The sequence below is a fragment of the Gekko japonicus genome, unplaced genomic scaffold (genome assembly GCF_001447785.1).
Source record: "Gekko japonicus isolate JY-2015 unplaced genomic scaffold, Gekko_japonicus_V1.1 scaffold1030, whole genome shotgun sequence".
NCBI lineage: Eukaryota > Metazoa > Chordata > Lepidosauria > Squamata > Gekkonidae > Gekko > Gekko japonicus.
The window spans coordinates 244,531-266,116 of record NW_015176002.1 but is presented as its reverse complement, the minus strand read 5'-3'; the positions used below and the strand labels follow the sequence as shown (position 1 = coordinate 266,116).

At 42.7% G+C, this 21,586-nt stretch overlaps 1 protein-coding gene across 1 annotated transcript in view; it reads left to right on the top strand.

Annotated features, from left to right (window-relative positions):
* Positions 1 to 21,586, top strand: part of ADAMTS2 (ADAM metallopeptidase with thrombospondin type 1 motif 2) — a 408,143-nt gene that overhangs the window by 164,438 nt on the left and 222,119 nt on the right. The window contains exon 3 of the mRNA XM_015426443.1: positions 12,255 to 12,417. Coding sequence (XP_015281929.1) covers positions 12,255 to 12,417 — 163 coding nt within the window. The remainder of the gene's footprint in view (positions 1 to 12,254; positions 12,418 to 21,586) is intronic.

Genomic DNA, 21,586 nt, shown 5'->3' with positions numbered 1-21,586 from the left:
AAGACTGACAATATTTATTCCACAATGAGCTGATGTGAATCAGGAGACGGAAGATGTTTGCAAGTCGCATTGTAAAGTCATTACAAATATTGTTACTTCGGCATGGGCTAAGAGGAAAGCAACAAAATTAAAAGGAGTCAGAATTGTGCTTGTACTTAAAGCTGTACATGTGTGCTCACATTTCTGCAAATAAATAATTTAAGTATTTCTGTCTTGGGCTCCAATTTGTTATTCTGGAATAGCATTGACAGTGGAACAGTTCTTCTCCTGCTTGTGATATTGACGCAGATACACCCAAGACAATTGAACTACTTTTACATAGATCACTTACTCCTCTTGGTTTGCTACATCCCCTCAGAAAGGCAGTGGGCCCCAACAGTACCTTCTATAGCTGTTTTGGCTCAGATTCCTCAAGCAGACACAGAAGCAATTTGTCAAGTTTCGGTAAAACGGCAGCTGTGCCTCAGTTAATAAGATAGCCAGAAGATAGTTCAAAGAACATTAGTATTTGCAGGTATTCCTGAACTAGCCCCCTTCCTTTATTTCTGCAGCTGGAAAGTTAATAATGCAAGACCTTCGTTCTAATTTCATTCTCACGAAGTTACTCCAGTGATCTTGCTGAAGGTCTTATTGAGATTTCCCTTTCTAGAACTGAAAGCAGAATGTGTCCCCCTCTGTTTTAGTCATCTAGAAATCATCCAAATAAAATTGCTCTAACTTCATAATGGGAAGAAGTGATATTCAATGTAGGCCTTTCTTACATTACTGTTGGTACAAACAGTGCTGTGAGACAAGCTAGGAAGCACCAGTGGAAAGACTTTCTGATGCACGTTATGTCTGCTCATGCTACCGTCTTCTCTGCTGGACACTTGCTTACACACACCAGTTGTGTCACTTGTCGTACTAAAAAATTTGGTTGTAGCACTAGATATTTTTTATATCAGAAATCTTTTAATGAAACTGCTGTCTGCCTGGAAATCTCCTGGAATTACGACTGATTTCCAGACTACAGAGATCTGTTGTCCCTGGAGAAAGCGGCTACTTTGAAGGATGGACAGTATGGTATTATACCTAGTACTGCCAGCTCAGGGTTAGGAAATATCTGGAGATTTTGGGGGTGTTGCCTGGAGGGGGGTTGGAGAGGGGAGGGACCTCAACAGGATACAATGCCAGAATCCACCCTCCAAAGCAGGCAGTCTCTGCAGGGGAACGGATCTGTATCTGGAGATCAGTTGTAATAGCGGGAAATCTCCAGGCCCCATCTGCAAGTTGGCAACTCTGATTACCCTAATGAGGTCCCTCCCCGGTGCAAACCTCAGCATTCCCGTTCTGCACCCCCTAAATCTTTAGGAATTTCCTAACCCTGAGTTGGTAGCCCCACTGTGTGATACTGTGTAGTGAATGTATGGGACTCTTTGTGGATCCTGGTTGATGGAGGGTGAGAAGTGTGGTATTTCAATGATATATTTAGTGTACATGCTCATAGACCATCTCTTAAACTTCTTTCCCTCTTAAAAAAGAGGGAGGAGCCTAAAATGACATACGATGGGCCTGACTACCAAAATGGGATAACAAAGCAATGCAAGCTTCTGACATGCTGCCCTTTAAAAAGATATCCAGTGTACCCAAGTTCAGCTTTGAATTGTTCTGGATGACTCTAATCAGGCCTGATTCAGATATAGGCATGTATTTAAGAAGCTAGTTAGCTTTTTTAAATTAGATGATTACACTCCTGACAAGAGACATACCTCAGCAACATTTTTGATCATTTTGAGTATAATACATAAGTAAAGATATTTGTAGAAATACTGTGTTTTTAATCTTTTTATTAATATCTGTTACATCGATATTTAAAAAAAATATAATACCATTCATTGATTCTATGTAGATAATTAAAGAAGGATGATTACTTGAGTCCATTAAAATGTCTTACCACAAGTAAGCAGGTTGCAAGCAAGAAGCACCTTCTAAGAAGGAGCTGATAATCAGACTTCTATCTTAATCTTTTGACAATAACTAGCTGTCTCTTTACAAAAAGTGCAAAAAGCATCTGAGAATGTCAAGATGTGTGGGTATAGTTCCAGTGGTGTACCTAGCCTATTTGGTGCCTGGGGCGGATAATTTTTTAACTCCTCCCCCCCCTCTATTTTATTTTTGTCATTAAGTCACAGCTGATTTATGGTGACCCCGTGGGGTTTTCAAGGCAAGAGATGTTCAGAGGTGGTTTGCCATTGCCTGCCTCCACATGGGTCCTGCTTAACTTATAAGATCTTGGGGGGGGGCACACTCAGAAAAATTAGGTGAAAGAAGACAGAAATGAATGAAAAAATGTGTGGAAAACAGGGAGAGAAATTAAGAGAGGGAAAGGTTGTTTTATTTTGCTGCAAAACCCTAACTACTGATTTGCAAGATCTGGCTGAACTGGGTGCAATGAAAGGAAAAGAGAAAGGCTAGACCAGAGGTGTTGAAATCATTTGTTATGAGGGCCAGATCTCACATAAATGTCACTTCGTTGGGCCAGGCCATGTGTGCCATAAAATGTAACACCAGGTACTGGAGATACAAACTTTATAAGGGTGATTTCAGAAGCTGAATGGCAATAGCAGGTGAATGACAATAGCAAGCTTGATTGGATTAAGTGTGATATGCAGAGAGGTAGTAGGTGTGGAGATATCAGCATCGGTAATGAGACCTAGGTCTCAATTCGGTCCAGGAGGATTCAGTTTAGGAGGATGCAAAGAATAAATGGACATAAGTCTGACATTAGAAACCACAACATTTGAAAATCAGTGGACGAACGTTTGAACCTTCCAGGACATTCAGTTGCTGACCTAAGAGTAGTAGTTCTGTTACAAAGGAATTTCAAAGGGAGATTAAAAAGAGAGACTGCTGAATTGCAACTGATAATGAAGCTCAAGACAATGCATCCTTCTGGACTGAATTGAGACCTAGGTTTCCTGTCTCATTACCAATGCCTGCTATTGTCATTCAGCATTTGAAATTACTACACTGTCCAAAATATAAGGTCAGATGGACTCACATTGTAGCTGTGTCTGAAGAAGTGAGCAGTAACTCATGAAAGCTCATGCCCTGCCACAATTTTTTTAGTCATTTAGGTGCTATTGTACTCTTGCTCTTTTCCACTAATAAAGATTGTGAGCTGTGCTGTTAGGCTTCTCCCCCCCACTCATCTGTTAGAAATGGAGAGGGGGATCTGTTTAAATCAAATAATGTTTTGATTTCGGACTGGGCAAAATCCACTCAGTGCTACTGATGATAATAAAGCAGTTTAAAAGTGTGTGTGGCGGGGTTAATGTGAAGAAAGGCAGCCACTGAGCTGGGATGGAAGAGAGGGAGACATGTTGAACTGGAACACATGGAGCCCTAAATGTGTTTTTAAATACTTAGCCATCTATTTCCAGTCATTAAACAATGGCATCCAATTCAAGTGATGTAATTCCTAATCAGGGTCTTTTTGAAAGAAAATAAAATCCCAGATAGACACAGAGAAATCTAATCTAAAAAACCCTTTTCAGAATAAGCCAAAATAATTTCATTTTAATTCCCCTTTCCCCTTATCCCAACACATCTTTTTCCTGCACTTTCTTTCTGTCTTTTAACTTGCGACTGTGTGATCAGGTCTCATAGTAAACAGCAAAGCAGGGTGATCTCAATATAAATTGTGCTTGTCAGAAGAATCCCCCTCCCTCCTCCCTCTCTCTGAAGAAGTGTGCACGCACATGTAAGTTTATACCTTGAATAAAACTTTGTTGGTCTGAAAGATGCCACTGGACTCAAACTTGGTTCTCTCTCTGGCAATTACTGTAGCAGCTATAAGCACGATCTATTAAGGAAGTTTGCTTGAGTCTTGGAGAAAAGTGAAGCTTAGCTGATCCGACCTAGAGCTTTTTGCTATGCTCAGACTTCCCTGTGCCCCTAGTGGCTGCTGCCAGAACTGCACCTTAAAAATAAAGGGAAAGAAGTTCAGCTGGAGGCAGCAAGAAGACACTGGCTGAGGGCCCCCTTCAAAGGCCTTTCTTAAGCTGCACCCGGGGTGGACCGCACTTCCTGCACCTCCCTTGGTATGTCACTGTAGAGTTCAAAGAAGGGTTGTCTTGGTTGAGGACCAACAGATGTTCCTATGTAGGAGAAACTTGTAGGAGCATCTATTGCCCTTCTCAGATGCTTTTTGCAGCTGGGCTGTACCTGATAATGCTAATGGTCATAGTAAATGCAACAATATGTGAATTAAATATTGCATTTAGCAGTTTGGCATGTGTGATCAGTAAGCAAAATAAGGAAACCTTTACTTTTTACTTGGGTGGTTCATTTGTGATCTCAGCCCATTTTCAAACCGTTGACATTACATCATGTCAGTGCTTCCTCAAGCATATTGGAGAAGAAGAGAAGTAGGCTCTGAGGTTTCGGTTCCTTTAGTGCGTGCAAGATTAAATTTTTAAAAAGGATCAGCCAGCTTTGAAGGTTGATGTTTGTGATCCAACGCGGATGAGATGAAGAAACTAGTATTTATTAAACTGCGGAGCAGAGAGAGTACTATATAGGTTTATGGATTTGAGCAACTCCTTGCTGCCTCTGCTACTTCTCCTGTACTTTAGCTCCTAGGGCTGCTACCCAAATGACCTACCCCAGGGCTTTTTTCTTGGAAAAAGAAGTGCCAGAATACCCAAGAGGGAAACGAAGTTTTCAACCTGTATACTGAAAACTCATGAACTTTTAAACATTTTAAAAATAATTTTGTTGAAGAGGTTCCAGAACTCTGTTCTGGTGCCCCCCCCCCCGAAAAAAAAGCCCTGGGCCTACCCATATATAGCCCTAGATGTTTGGAGCATCCCCATTGAATATCAAGTACAAAGACACACATTCCATGGTAAAATTATGTTAAGGGATTGCTGCCTATGTATACTGGTGTCCCAAATTTGGGTCAGATCTTGCTATTGGAATGAAGAGATTCCCAGAAATAAACAGGTAGAAAATAGAATCAAAGTTTAAATCTTTACTTATAAAACTAGTGCAAAGGAGAACAGGAGGCACACCAAGAATTGTATTCTCATCCAAACACACGCACACCGTAAACCTTAATACCTAAACAACCTAACCCCTAAGCAATTTACTAAAAGAATCATGGGGGGGGGCAAATAAAAACATACAAGCCTTTCCAAAAAGCGTGGAAGTCCTGAAGGGTCGGGAGTGGAAGGAGAACAAAGGATGGCACACAGCAATGTTGTGAGCCAGGTGATCCCAGGTGGTGATCAAGTGGAAAAAGAGGAAAAGTGGGGCAGACTCCAAGACTGGCTCTAGATGTCTGGGGATTTTTCCTTTGACGAGGCATGGGGGCAGAAGGTGGATGATCTGAAAAACCAGTGCAAAGTTCTGTGGTTTAGTGTATATGTACACAATAAAAACGCTGGAAGCAGGGTAGCCAATGTGCTCCAATGCCAGGATTGGATTGGAGACAAAAAGTTCGGATTCTGTTGGTTACTTTGGATTTAGTTGCTAGGCAGGAAAATGTATGTATAGCAAGATGGCACACACACACAAATGGTGGGGGGGACCTGGGGTTTAGTGACTGGAATGAAATTGTCAATTGCTGATCTGGAGGGTGGACAAAAAACCTGTGCTGATGGTTGTGTGCAGGAGAAATAATAGGTCTTCAGATAAGGGTGATTGCTGGCTAGATCCTTCCCTGCATTAAGGGTGGGTTACCATAGGCAACTGTTAAAGCATTGTCAGAAGTTGAAGTGGGGGAGTAACTGGTTTGGTTACTTTCCAGCAGTGTAGTAGAGATGGGACTATAAAGATTTTATAATATTTTATTATTTAAACAAACCTTTCAATGTCTGGGTCAGATAGGATTTTAGTCTCGTATCAGTAATGAATACTTTTGTTTGGGGAAGAACAAGCTTTAGCCGATATGCCTTAGGTCATGTCAAGTAAATATGTGACGCTATTGCATAGAAACACCTTACTTACATTTGACCAATAAGGAGATTTTTATGTAAATGTTGTTTAAGCTTTTGTAACCAATTATGCTGTTTGAATATTATTCCCATGATGATGGTATGATGATGTCATTTTAAGTATTTAACTTTATGTATTTCCTGAATATGTTCAGAATATGCTCAAGAAGAAGAAGATGAAGAAGAAAAAGAAGAAAGTTGTCAATTGTTGTTTAGCTATTTGGTCTAATTGTTTTCCTATTAATTGAGGCATGTTTCCTGATTATGCTGAAAAGAAAGTAGTCAGTTTTGATGGGTTCTTTGGCCTAACTGTTTTCCATATTTAATTACAATAAAATACAAGAACTTCCTCCTCATTTGACTTCATTTTTGACATGGAATCTAATGTCTACAACAGCAGGGCTATTTTTGGGCAGGAACGCACAGGAACGGAGTTCCGGCTGACTCCCAAGTTGGCCACACCCAGCAGGAACTCATTAGCATAATAGGCCACACCCTACAGCAGGAACTCATTAGAATTGGCTACATTAGGGGTGTGTGGCCTAACATACAAAGGAGTTCCTGCAACAAAAAAGGCCCTGGGTTTTGACAACAAACAAGGTGAACAGAATAAGAAGCAAAAGGTGGGTGTGGCTGGATGACCACACTTCTGGTAACATGGGGGTGCGGCCTAATATGCTAATGAGTGGTGCAGTCAGGGGTGTGTGGCCTAATATGCTAATGAGTTTCTGCTGTTGGGTGTGGCCTATTATGCTAATGAGTTCCTGCTGGACTTTTTCTACCAAAACCCCCCTGCTTTCCAGTAGACCCATTTAGGCCCCTTCCATTTTGCCTTCAACTTAGATGGAATTTTACTGGAATGCAGTCTAGATTTAATGCCTGTCGTATCACAAACTTTGGCAGAGCCTGAGGTAGGAAACAGATATGTGGCCAAATCTGGGGGTTCTCTTCATGTGAGCCACCTGCTTCATCCATTGTTTCTTGCCATTGCCAATATAATACTGTATATTTGTGCCTGTGCCTGTGAGACAATGGTACTGCCTCTAGAGATATGCCTGTGGCAATGAGGTAAGGGGCTGTACTAGAAAGAGCAGGTAGCAGTAACAAGAAATGAGGAGGCCAGTCTATCTGGGAAGGGCAGCAAATTTCTAAGCTTCCATACCAAAACCTGGGCATGCAGTAGCATAGCTCTAGCTATTATAAAGAAAAATTATGATTATACAGTATACAGAAGGTTTTTAAGAAACAAAAAAAATTGCCAAACTATGCCATACGTTTTGGTTATTTCTACAGACATTTAATTTCAAGTGCATAGCTTGTTCAATATTTTGTGTACTTTCCCCCCAACAATTTTCTCCATTCAACCTAAACAAACTACATTTTCTTTTGCAAGACAGCACAACATACCCCTGAGAGGAAATTATAGCTTGTTTGTCAAATTCGTATTTTTTGACTGTAGGTTGCTAGACTTTGCTGCTTGGGTTGGTGTACCTAGTTCAGTAATTCCATTTATTTTGCTGTTTTAGACCAAATATCAGTATTATACTGTACTTTGAAATCCCAAATTAATACTCCAGGAAAGGATCCTTATAGATTTGAAACATGTAATTGAGCTTGGCAAGACAGAAGGATGATTGATTGATCTCATCATGAAATGATGTCACAGTCGACATGGTTCTCAGTGTAGTGGTAGAATAGGATTGACTGTTAGGCTACTCGAGGGTGGGTGGATAAGATGGCATCAGGCATCTATAGCTACATAGTGGGCACGGTGGAAGACAAGGCTAGAAGCTGTGTGATAGTGGGGAATGGTCGGAACAGGCATTCTTATTTCTCATTTGGTGTGCTATCCTGTCACAATTTCTCATGTTCTAGTACTACTGGAGGCAATGAAATGTATCCATAACTGGTGGCAGTCAATAAGAGATTTCCACGGAATTTAAGTAGTATGTATCTTCAAATACTTTAAAAATATTCTGCAGTGTTCAGCCACTTCAAACACATCCCTGCTCTAGTAGACTGCTGAGTCCTTGAGAATCTTGGTCCAAGTGGCAGAGAACTCAATCTGTCCTTAGAGCTTGGCAGTCTCTCAGGGACTGCCTCACCACCAGCTCTCAAGGCAAAGTTCTTCCCATGAGCTAATTGGCATTCTTCTCCTTGGCACCTTCCAGCTGCATTCTTCAGCTTTGCTTAGTCACTTCTCCTGACATGACAGTCACCCTTTTTAGAATCTTATGGAGGCTTCCACAGATGTACTGTTATCAGTAGGTGGAGCCACCCCACAACTAAAACAGCTGTTGGCATCTCACTTACTTAGCAGGAGAGGGGCACCAGAGGCAATAGTGTGATACCACTTCTGGGGAAAACCTGGAATTATTGTCATGCCTCTCTTGGGATTGCTGAAAACTCTGTGGCACAACCATGGTTTCTGATGATTCCTAGAGAGGACTAATGTCACACTATGGCTCAATTTGTTGTTGTTCAGTCGCACAGTCGAGTCCGACTCTAGCCAAAAAGTGTCGTCCCCCCCCCCACATTGTCTTTATTAGCTGCCATACTTAGGATCTACTTCTGCGCCATTTTAAAAAGTATTCTTACTGGAGGCAAATAATAGAATCATAGAATGTTAGAGTTGGAAGGGACCTTGCAGGTCATCTAGTCCAACCCTCTGCACTCTGCAGGAGCATAGCCGAAACCTGTGTTACCTGTTATGCATACCTGTGTTATAATGTTATGAAGCTCCATAGCTAAGCAGATCCAGCTGATATAAGCCTTACCATGCCCTTGCCTCTGAATGGATGACCTTGCCTCAGGCCAGTGCTTCCAGGGTTTCCTGTCTCCCAGCTCTGTGCTGTGATGCTTCCAATAGCAACACAGGAAACACTGGCTCAGTTGCCTATGGAAATTCCCCAAAAATACATTCGCATCTATTTGGACCCCCTCTAAAATTATTGAAAGGCGGTGTTTTTTCAATACATGTGGAAATGTTCTTGAAAATAATGTCCCCAACTTGCTATGAACTGAAGTGTTTGAATATTTGGGTTGGTCTTGTTCAGTGATCCATTTCTGCTGGTGAAAGAGTGCTTCTACTGGGTAAGAGTAATTTTACTGATTCCCCCTTCCACTGCAGACCCCCATATCATACTCAGTATTGTCTATGGGTGGCCCCAGAACCCGTGGGGAGCATTTTGGGGGCATGGGGGCTATAGTAAGAGGGCAGAGGTGTGAAAGTTTCATTCCAACACAATATTTGGCATCTTTTATCATCTGTGAGGTTCTGTTTTCAGTAAATATCCATTTTTCAATAGATATGGTCAGATATGAACAAAAATATGTCATTGTCTTTGCATAGTATGTGTGTGTGTTTTCATAGTAAATTATTTTATTCTGTTACTATTTATGGGAAAGGATTTCTGTACATTAACATCATTCACTTTAGAAGAGAGAAGACAAGAGATTGGATTTATACCCCGCCCTTAACTTGGAGTCTCAGAACGGCTTACAAACTCCTTTCCCTTCCCCTCCCCACAACAGACACCCTGTGAGGTGGGTGGGGCTGAGAGAACTCTGACACAAACTGCTCTTTCAGGAACAGCTGTGCCAGAACTTGTGACTGACCCAAGGTCACATCAGCAGGTGCAAGTGGAGGAGTGGGGAATCAAACCCGGTTCTCCCAGATTAGAGTCCGCAGACTTAACCACTACACCAAACTGGCTCTCTTTATCATCTTGATACGGTAAACATTTAAAATATGGCTGATTTTGGGTCTCATGAAAGGTCCAAACTCAGCCTAGAAAAAGTTTCATTCTCAGAAGTCAGTGATAGAATGTATGAAGAATAATTATCGTTATGCACAATTCATTCTACAGCACTTTCAAAAAAGAGTGCCCTCATCAGTAAATAGCTAGGCTCCCTAAATCAGATATTAGAGAGGGGCTTCCAATTCAGATCAGTTGGATGTTTAGACATATCTGATTTCTGGCACCTATCATTTGGAAATCCAGTTGAAGACAACTGTGGCTTTGAAACTAAGGACTTGGTTATGGGTCTTTCTGGAGGATTTATGATCTTCAGCCAGTTTAATTTCTTGGTAATAATAATAATGATTGTATGGCAGTGTGTGTAGTATAGACAGGAGATCTACGATTGTCTGGCAGCCAGAAGTTCTAGCTCTTTAGCATTATGAACCACTACATGGTGAGCTAGACTTGTTTTTAAGGAAAGAGACGTTTCAGAGGTGGTTTGCAATTGCCTACCTCCACACCATGACCCTGGTATTCCTTGGAAGTTTCCCATCAAAATACTAGCCAATGCTGACCCTTCTTAGCTTCTGAGATCTTACGAGACTGGGCTAGCCTGGGCTATCCAGGTCAGGGCTAATTTCTAATTTACACAGGCTTGAGTTTTGAATAAATGTGCAGATGTCCATTTTTTAGGGTTGCCAGGTCTGGGTTGGAAAATACCTGGAGACTTTGAAGGTGGATCCGGGAGAGGGTGGGGTTTGGGGAGGGGAGGGGCCTCAGCATGGTACAGTGCCATAGAGTCCACCATTCAAAGCAGCCATTTTCTCCTGGGGAGCTGATCTCCATCAGCTGGAGATCAGTTGTAAAAGCAGGAGATCTCCAGGCCCCACCTGAAGGCTGGCAACCCTTCCATTTTTTGCATCTTCAACAGGTTGCAACCAGACGGTATATTGTACCAAATGGAGTTTATTTGATTCTGAAATGTAGCCATCACTTGGTCGAGGAATCAAATATGAGTATTCTTGGGCCACAGGACATTTTCCTAAGCCAAGCAGATCAACCAACAGTTGCTTTAATTCACATTACCTTGTTGCAGGGTGATCCTGGCAGATACAGGATCTGTCTTTTGTAAGCCAGTGTATGCTTCCCTGGAATGTGGTTGATTATGGTGACTGAAAAGCTGAACTCTTTTCAGATCAGGCTAATGGTCTTCTATCAGGTACATACAACAATGGGCTGGCACAGTTAAAAGGTTTCCTTACCGGTGCCATGAGTTAAAGTGATTGGGTTAGTAGGCCTTCAATGGGCTCGCCTGTTTTTTAGTTTACCTGCATATATATCATATGTAGGAGAGAGAACAATGCGTTGATTGGCAATAGTGTTTCTGTAGCCCTTGCCATCCTGACACTTTGTCAGTATCTTCCTTTCTCAATAACTGGTATTTCTGCAGCTAACCCTATGTTTCTATGGTTGCCAGAATCCTAAAGTTCACTGAATCATGGGTATTGTTATCACCTGGTAGTGGTTATAAATTTGCAAATGTTCTTTCTTCAACAGCTTACATTGTGGTGCTATTTTTGGCACTTTAACCCCCCCACACACACCTTATATGCCTTATTCCTAAAATCTTGTTAAATATATGCTTAATGTTTCTAAAACTACTTACCCTTCTTTAGCTCCCACTCTCATATTTATATGCGTACTGATCCATACTGCTGTAACCTCTAGACTGGCCTATTGTAACACACTGTATGTGGGGCTGCCCTTGAAGAAGCTTTAATTAGTGCAAAAGACAGCTACTAAACTGTTGTCAGGAGTTAGTCATTTTCAGTCTATAGCAGCTTGCCACATCATGCTCCCTCTGTAGTTTAAACGGGAGATGATTTTGTACCTTTGTGTGGTTAAAACTCTGTCTTGGTGAATGCTTTTGCATAATAATATTCATACAAAAGTTGAAGCAACCATCAGGCTGACAAAAGCATGGCTGCTATGCTTGTCCTAGGGAACAGGAAGTGAAATTGAGACAGGTGGTCTCTTCTGTTGGATCAACATGTATTTGCACAAGAATATGGAAGCTTTTTCGGTTGCACAGAATTTGCAAGCTCAAGGGAGGAGGTTTCCAGCTGTTAAGAGTTCGCTGCAATTCAAAAGCTTGCATACTCCTACACAAACAGATGCCATCTCAATGAACATGACTGATAAAAATTAATATATTATATCACATTAACTCTTGCATTGAAGGGATGATCATGACTCTATGTCATTCCATAGCCTAAGCCCAGCCTTTGTTAATTAGATTCCTGAAGAAATCCCTTCAGTCTAATTTTTTACCACTGTCCTTCCTAGTCAAGCTGAGACACTGATGTTGTGCTTTCTTGCTCTAATAAAGAATTCACCTTGCTTACTCTCTGCCTCCTGACTGCTCTCAGGAGAGTGGTGAAGTGTGCTTAAGCATATTGTAAAGGCTTATTCAAAATGTCTGCTGGATGGGCAGTAATTTGAAATGTTCAATCTTTTTGCCCTGTCACTTCAGGCTGGCATGATTCGCACAGACAAGGACGAGTTCTTCATTGAACCTCTGCAAAAGGGGAAGCAGGAGGAGGAGGAGGAAGAAGGTAGGACGCATGTGGTATATCACCGGGCAGCTGCTGCCAAGAAACCACTTCCCAGTGAGCACCCAGATCTCCTGCACAGAGGTAAGGCTGAGACGTTAATGACAAGTTATATTTAAAACACAGCTAAAAGCATGAACCCAGTAGTCAGTGTAAGCTCTCAACTACCACTCCTTGGCGTCCTTGACAGGAAAAATCCCTTCTCTTTCATTACCATGTCTCAGCTGTTACTGTTTGGAAGAAGTGAAGGGACTGAAGAAATTGAATTTCAAATACGGGAGCAACCAGCATCTTCCTGAACGGTTCTGGTTCTGTTAAAATAAGCAGTGTAGGTCAACTGTGAAAATGTTTAATTATTTATTTGAAACATTTCTATCCCACCTTATCTCATTGAACTCAAGGTGGCTGACAAGGCTGCAACCAGATTGTGAGGACATGAATTGTCACAGTCCAAATGAACAGGGGTAAAATACATTAAATTCAGTTAAAAAGCACTCAAGATTAAAACACACACAGAATGAACAAATATGCAGAAAGAGAGTGGCCAAATGTTCTGGAGCAATGTACCCTTTGCCAAATGTTTTCTGGTGGCCCCATCTCCAGGAATGGCCTGCCAGAGGAGGTCAGGACACTTCTGGCATTCCGCAAACTGTGTAAAACAGAATTGTTTGAGAGGGCATTTTTATAAGGTCAGTAGGACCTTATAAATCAACCCTGACTGTTCCCTGGAAGGCCAGATAATGAAACTGAAGCTCAAATACTTTGGCCACCAAATGAGAAGGGGGCACTCACTGGAGAAGACCCTGATGCTGGGAAAAATTGAAGGTCAAAGAAGACGGGGACGGCAGAGGATGAGATGGTTAGACAGTGTCATCAATGCAACGAACATGAAATTGAGCCAACTTCAGAGCACGGCGGAAGACAGGAAGGCCTGTCGTGATCTGATCCATGGGGTCGCAAAGAGTCGGACTCGACTGTGCGACTGAACAACAACAACAAAAAGGACTATGTTATGATGCACTGGTTCAAGAAGGAGATTTAATAAAAGACACATGATTGCGTGCTACACTATTATCTTTTTGCAGTATGTATTACCATGCTCTCACTACGTTGTAATCTACCTTTATAATCCTACCTTTTGGCAATGTTAACATACTGTGCCTAATACTTTTGTTGTGTTTTCAGTTTTCCGTAGATCTGCTCCTGTTACTTTCCTTATCAGATGTCTTATTTTATTGATTACACTGACTGACTGTGTAACCCGGCTTGAGTTTTAATGAGAAAAGTAGACTATAAATGATGTAAAAAAATTAAAATGATAAATAATAACTGCTGTGCATGCTTTCCTAAAAACAGCAAATGAAGGTACCATTCCAAAGTATGGGGTCCACCACAGAAAAGGTCTGTGATCTTGCTGTATCCATACACACAGTCCTAAGCCGTAAGGAGAATGCTGAAGAATCTAAGGTTGAACAATGCAGGGCTTTACAAATGGGGAGTGGGGATACAGAGGTCAACTTAATGTTAACTATTGCTATTGGAGACCATTTGTCATCAGTGTGGGACCAATCTTGTGCGGTTCCATAGGGTACAGATCTATCCCTCATGCTTTTCAATCTCTGTGTAAAGACCTCAAGTCAAATTATTTGTCATTTTGTGGTTGGTTGTCATCAATATGGTGATGATATCCAGCTCTATATATCCTTATATGAATCTCCTAGTGATGAGGTAGAGGTCCTAAATAGCTGCTGTAATTAACTTTTGATGGAGTTCAGCTGTCCCTTGTTGACTCAGTTAAAAGCCTTGGAGTTATACTGGATCCAACCTTATTACTGGAGAAGCAAGTTAATGCAGCTGCAAAAAAATGTTTTCTGCCAAATCAGCTTAGCCCATAAAATGGCCCTTACCTTGATACAGCTGATCAGGCTGTCTGGATACACGCCACAGTAACATCGAGACTGGACTACTGTATACTGGTTTCCCCTCAAAAACAACTCAGAAACTCCAGCTGGTGCAGAATGCTGCTGCTCAGCTAATATCAGGAGCTAAATGGAGCATGCATATTACTTCCATTCTGCAGATACTCTGTTGGCTGCCCATTTGTTACCAGGCTCAATTTAAGGCATTGGTTATCATGTACAAAGTCCTTCATGGCTTTGGTTCCTCTTATCTTTGGGAGTGCCTCTCCCCTTATGCTCCACTACAACGGTTTTGCTTGTCTGAGCAGGGCTTTCTGCAGGTGCCAACCTGCAAAGGAGCAAAATTAACAACTTCCCATGCATGTGCTTTCTCTGCCACCTCAAGTCTCATTCAGTGGAGAGGAAGTGGGATATATATTTGACAGACAAGATAGATAAGTTTTTCATTATGGTTCCTGACTTATGAAATGGCATTCCTGAGGAGGTCAGGAAGGCTTCCACTCTCCTGGCTTTCTACAAACAATGTAAAACTGTATTATTCAAGAGGGCCTTTTCTGCACAGGTAATAGGGCCCTCTCATACAATGTAAGGGCTTTGTGCTAACATTTATCAATGTAGGCAACTCTCCTGAAGTTGTGAATCTTACCGACCTAGGCTGTGAGGATGAAGATAATCAAGAGTGATGTGCTTGTATATGAGATTATTGTTATTGTTGCTCCTGAAGATTCGTTGTCCATAATAGTGGGGTTCTAATTTGGGTTTCTTGACTATAATATTGCAAAGGGAAAGTGACTGTTCCTTGTAATTTCATCAACCACAATCTATAAGAGGTAGGGGCTGAGGATAAGTCTTGTGAGGAATGTGAAAGCCATATTACTACATGGAAATGACTATCATGATGCATGCAGTAGTTATGGAATTTTTCAACAGTGATATGGCCATTGTTGCATTTGATGTGGATGTTGGCTGAATGATGACCTCTGAAGGTGTATGCAGTTTTTTTAAAAAAACAAAAACAAACCTAGAACCCAGTTTGTAAGTGTAGCTGGGGCAGCAGTGAAATCTGGTGGAAAGGAAAGCCTTCTCCATTGTAAGATTCCCACCACTGCCTCGGCTTTGAAGGGCATCAATAACACTGGGCATTGTTGTAGTGATGATGAGCAGATGTCATCAGGAATCAGGATGTTAATTAATTTGTACTCATGCAAATAGTGATCTACCAACTTTCTTAATGGGTCCATATGATTGGGTTGCCCATGAAAGTGACACATATCTAAGTCCTTCCCATTCTTTTGACACTGATTGCTGTGGTGACAATGTGTTTATACAGATCAGTTTGGTGTCAGAAAATATTTAACTGTACAAAAGTTCCTTTGCAACAAAAGAGCGTGATAGAAATTCACACCTCATGTCATTGCTTCTTAAAATATCAGATATTAAGTATTCCTTGGCAAATAGAACTGGCATAAATACAATTGTGAAGACAAGCTTGACCCCCAGGAGTTTGCCCTATACTAAGAATAAATTGGGTAGGAAAAGGACTGAAGAATCATATTGAAAATAATAGATGGTTTAGTTTCTGGAAAAGCTAAGTTTCCTTCTGATAAAGAAGTACAAGGTCAGTAGAAGGTCAATCTATGGAACCAGTGGAACATTTCCAACATCTAGGAATTATTTTTCAAGCCAGCCTATCTTGAAAGGTGCACTTGAACTCTGCTGTAAGAGTTGCTGTGAGTATCGGGAAGGCCATCTCAAGATTTTATTGCTCCTCTGGTGGCCAATATGTTCCTGTGGCAGTTAAAGTATTTAATGCTAGAGTCACCAGGCAGATGCTATATGCTGCCGGGGTTTGGATCAGAGCAGTAACAGACAACATCGATAGACCACTATTAATATTTTGGGAATTTCTTGGTATATGTCTGGAATAGCTCTGAGAGCCAAAGTTGGGGAAGTTGGGGAGATGTCCTTTGAAGTAAAGGTCTGGGGAAGAGCATTCAATCTAAAAATTAAGTTCCTAAAATCAAACCCAGAATTAAGCCTCCTTGGACTAGTCAAGTTGGACCATCACACAAGTGATTGGGACAGATTACTGGATCATAAATTATCATGTTTGTGCATTACCCATGATGTGATAGAAACAATGAGTAGATAAGAATTGACCCAGCTCATTAGAAGATGTCTGAGGGACTCTGATTATGAGAGCAGGTGTGTTCATCTTTCTCAGTAGACATTCTCACACCAACAAAAATGCCAAACTGTCTATCTGAGCTAACTCTTCCAAAGCATAGAAGGGCATCATGCTTGTATGCCTGAATGCCCTACCTTTAGCAGTGATGTCAGGAAGAATTAATGGAATTCCATATTCAGATAGACTCTGTAGTTGTAGTAACAACAAAATCGATTTTGTGGATTTTTTTTTACTGCCCCAAATTTTCAGATCTAAGAGCTGAACTGATCTCTCCATTATTTAATCAGAACTTTGTCTCTTCAGAAGTGAAATCATCCTGTTTACTCAGAGATAAAGATAAACAGACTACTCTGTGTGTGGCAAAATTTCTGGCAGCTGTTGTTACATGATAAGTTTCATAGTAACTTTTAGGCTCTCCTTTTGTGGGATGAGGGTTTGCTGTTTTGAAAACAGTAAGAAGTATGTTTGCTTCCAAGTGGTGGCATTGGAAAAAACACCTAAGACTAAAAATGGTTCAAAGAGTCTTTGGTTGTGTGGAGGAAGAAAAGCAGGGAGAGGAATTCTTCTTAAGAAGTCTGGAAAAATGGGTCCTTGACCAATGTGGTCCTTGTCTCAGCTGTAGATCCTGTTTTGTCACACAATGGTTTTATTAACTTCCCTGCCTTTCACTGTTAACTGGTTCTTGATAGAAATTCTTGAAGAAAAAAAGAGACAAGGAACAGAATGCCCTTGCACAACCAGTCAGAGAAAAGAATGATGGAATGCAGCCAGAGAATCCACTAACCCCTGTTTTGACAACTCCCTGGAGAAGTCTGGCAGTAATTAGGAAATTCTTCTAGAACATTCACAGGGCATTCAACAACTGCTAATGAGGCAGGAGGATGTGAGGTGGTGGAGAAGAGAGGTAGGTAGGTTCTTGGTGTCATACTGTAAGATGGGAAACAGACAAAAAGCTTATGATGATTCCAAAATAGGTGTTTTTGTCATTTTAAAAGGTGGAACACAACAGACTCAATCCAAGTTATCCACTTCTATGCAAGCTGTTTTATCCTAAGGTTATCTTGTGATTCCATGCCTTTGTTACTCACAGACACAGACACACACAAAAATCAACCAATTGCTAATAATAAATCAGAGCCTTCCTGTTTAATGCCCATTTCACTTTTCATGGTACCTTTTCCAAAAGAGGCTTCTGCAATGCCCCTAGATAAGGGACTGGCTCAGTACTGTGTACATGTGATAGTGCCTTGTGTGTATGGGTGTATTAAATATTTTTAAAAAATATCATTTGCCTTGGAACCACAGAAGCTTTTCACAATATCCCTGATTCTCCACATTTCCTAGTTAAGGGAAAATAAATTACAAAGGTGACTCCAATGGTAATGAGAGAAAGAAATTTTCCTTACAAAAATAGAAGCACATCTTACATGACATTTTTATGTAGGTACATTTAACTTATTGTGAACTTCAAAAAGGTTAACTTGTTACAGCTCTAAGCCCAGGTAAGAGAGAGAAGAAACGTCCTATATAAGATGAAACAGAAGACAAGCAAGAGCCAAAGAGGCTCAACATCTACCTCGTGAGAGGGAGGGGCCAACTGCCAAGTGTACCCAAGTGAGAGAATTCTCTTAATGCTTTTCCTCCCAGATCCTCTTGCATTCAGAGTCAAAATATCCAATACCCCTCCTTAACATTGCATGCAAGAGTTCTCAAGTTTCAGTTTATCTTGTAGTTTTTCAAATCTGTCTCTTGATAGAGGCTTGGTCGGGATGTCTGTCGCCATCTTTTCTGTTGAACAGTACTCCATCTCTATTATGCCCTTGTCAGTTAGGTCACACACTAAGTGAAACTTCATACCAATGTGCTTAGTACCTGCAGCCATTTTTTTCTGATTGAGAAATCTTAATGCTGCTCTGGTTATCTTCTTTGTTGAATCAGCTTTTGTTCATCAACTCCAAAGTCCTTTAGTAACTGATCTAGGCACAACAGTTCTCTGCATGCTTCAGCAGATGCTATATATTCAGACTCAGTGGAAGACAAAGTTACTGTAGTTTGCTTTCTACTGGCCCAGGAGATTGGTCCACCTCCATACAGGAATAAGTACCCACATGTGGATTTATAGTCTACCAGAGGTGTCAAACTTATTTGTTATGAGGGCCGGGGTCTGACATAAATATTACTTTGTCGGGCTGGGCCATGTGTGCCCTAAAATGTAATGCCAGGTACCAGAGATATAAACTTTATAAAGGACACTGGCAAATCCAATATTATTTTTTAATCAAAATACAAACAAAAGCAATTGATTCCTAGAAGTGAAAGCGATTGATTTACTGGGGAGCCCACAAAAGCCCCAATAAATGTGCAATAATATGCAAGACTAGAATTTTGTCAAAGGAATACCATAAAAAGGGGGGGGGGTTATCTTACATTTCCATACAAATTACTTACTTTCTGTATATATAGCACCTTTAGTAAAGGTAAAGGTTTCCCTTGCTCGAAAGGCAGTCGAATCCAACTCTAGGGATGCGGTGTTCATCTCCGTTTCCAAGCCGAAGAGCCAGCGCTGTCCAAAGACATTTCCATGTTCATGTGGCTGGCATGACTAGATGCCGATGCACATGGAATGCTGTTACCTTCCCACCAAAGTGGTACCTATTTATCTACTTGCAATTTCTTGCTTTCGAACTGCTAGGTTGGCAGGAGCTGGGACCAGAGTCGGGAGCTCACTCCATCATGTGGCACTCGGGGCTTGAACTGCTGAACTACCAACCTTCTGGTCTGCAGTTCAGCATCTTAACCACTTGAGCCACCACAGCCCAATAGCACCTTTATGCTCCCTCTAAGCTGTGGAGTCTTATGAGCAAAAATTCTACTTTGTGAGCTACTGGCATTAAAGTTGTGAGTGAGCAATTTCCTTACTGCATAAATTAGTTTGCTCTGGAGCCATTCTTCCTGAGCTAAGACAAAAAACTGTGAGCTGGAGGCTAAAACACTGAGCTAGCTTCCACTAACTCAGCTTAGAGGGAACACTGGAGACTCATCTTTCTCGCATGTAAATAAGATAGTTTTTCAGTACACACACGACTTACGCCCAGACGCAGCAGCTGAGCATGACTATGATCTGTCTCTCACTCTTTGTTTCCTCTCTTTCCCCAATTCTACCTCTGAGGATCTTGAGGAGGCACACTAGACTCCCCCTTCCACCGCACCATCCCCATCACCAACACCAACCCTGTGAGGTGGGTCAGGCTGAATGACCGGCCCCGGGTAACCCAGATGACGGAGTCCTTGCTCAGGAGGGGTCGGAACGTGGCTCTCCTAGATCTCCCCATCCCCAGTTCTTATCCTTCCTGAGTTTCCCACATAAGTGACGGGGCTGTGGGGAAGGCCTGTTGGAGAAGCTGTTTCTGAAACATCCAGGGGTGCTTTTTGTCCTCTTTCCCCTCATGGGCTGAGAATAGGGGGAGAAGGGAGGTCACTGACCCTCACCTGCCCTGACACTAACTCTGCCTTCCAGTTCCATGGCTGTTCAGACATGTGGTGGCAACAGTGGCACCCCTGTTCCCCTTCACTCCTCCACTCTGTTCTGAGGCCAAGACGTCTTTTCCCCTCGAGTGGCACACACAAGGCAGCCCAGTTGCCTCCCAATCCATGTACTGGCCCTCCTCCTCTCTCCCCGCTGGCCCCGTTCCTTCATTGGCAAACTGTTGCTTTGCACACCAACTCTTGCCAACCCCTTTCATAGTCTCTGTTTTAAAAAACGTGAAGCTGGTTGATGCAGCAGTGGCAGCTCCAGTCATTCGACTCTGCCCCCCCCCCCCAATGTAGTGGCTTTATCATTTTTTGCTGAACTGCAGTTGAAGGAGACAGGAGGGAAATAATACCATGCCTCCTCTTTCTCTGCCTTCTCTGCCATTCTCCCACACACACTATTTTACCGCAGCCTATTAGCCCCGCCCCTAGCCATTTCCTTTCTATGTCTTGACAGATTCAACCACACACACCTGCACCCGCTCATACATACCCTACCTGGCTTCCTGACTTTCCTCCCTTGCACCAGTTGCTCAAGGCCAGATAAGAGCCTTGGATGGGCCGGTTCTGGCCCCAGGCTGTATGTTTGTATCCCTGCTGTAGAGCATTGCCTTTCAAGCTTTCTAAAATATTCTTTTCCCCAAATTCCACTTTAGGACTCCAGTTCTGCCTTAATCTGTATGTCCTCCTTCCACAGCCTGGTAATGGAATCCTACCAATTTGGCCCACAGAGTGATCTGCTGTGATCCTGTATATCCAGGGCCGGTGCCAGGTTTTTTTGCACACTAGGCGAGGCTACCTTCTGGTGCCTCCCCCTGTGTGGGTCTGGCTGGGCTGGAGAAACCTCTGGGTTCCTTTAAGAGCTTCTGCAGCTGGATCTGCCCCGCACGCCTGATCTCTCAACAGCAAAAGCCACTGGGAGATCAGGCGTGCAGGGTCTGGCTTGGCTGGAGAAACCTCTGTGTTCCTTTAAGAGCTTCTGCAGCTGGATCTGCCCTGTGCACCTGATCTCCCAGCAGCAAAAGCCATTGGGAGATCAGGTGCCCGGAGTCCGGGGGGGTAGGAGAATCCTTTGGGGCCCTTTAAGAGATTATTTAGCCGGATCAGGCACACAGGGTCCAGATGGGCTGGAGAAATCTCTGGGTCCCTTCAAGAGCTTCTGCAACTTGATCTGCCCCGCACACCTGATCTCTCAGTGGCTTTTGCCAGAGGTCTCCTGCCAGCCTTCACTCTGTGCCTCTTGCCTTGCCCATGTTCGGTGCCGGGAGGGGAGAGAGGAGGGTCGCCACCACCGCCGCTTGCCTGCCCCCCCTCCAGCCAGCCAGCCAGCCTGCCCGCCCGCCCCACCTGGTCATTTTGCCCGCACCTCTCTGGCCTCCCTTTGTGCTCCCTGTCTTTGGTCTGTGCCTGGCCCTGCCTTTGGCCTCTGCCTGACCTCCTTTCCTCCGGCTCTTCCTGGAAAGCCCAGCCACCGTGGGTGGGGATCGCCCTCCTCTTCCTGCCGCCATGGACCCCTCAGTTGGGAGGCGGGCAGCCCTGGCCCCACTCACATCTCCGCTCACCCAGCCTGAAGCACCGCCACCACCTCCTGCCCTTGGTCGCACCTCTGGAGGCT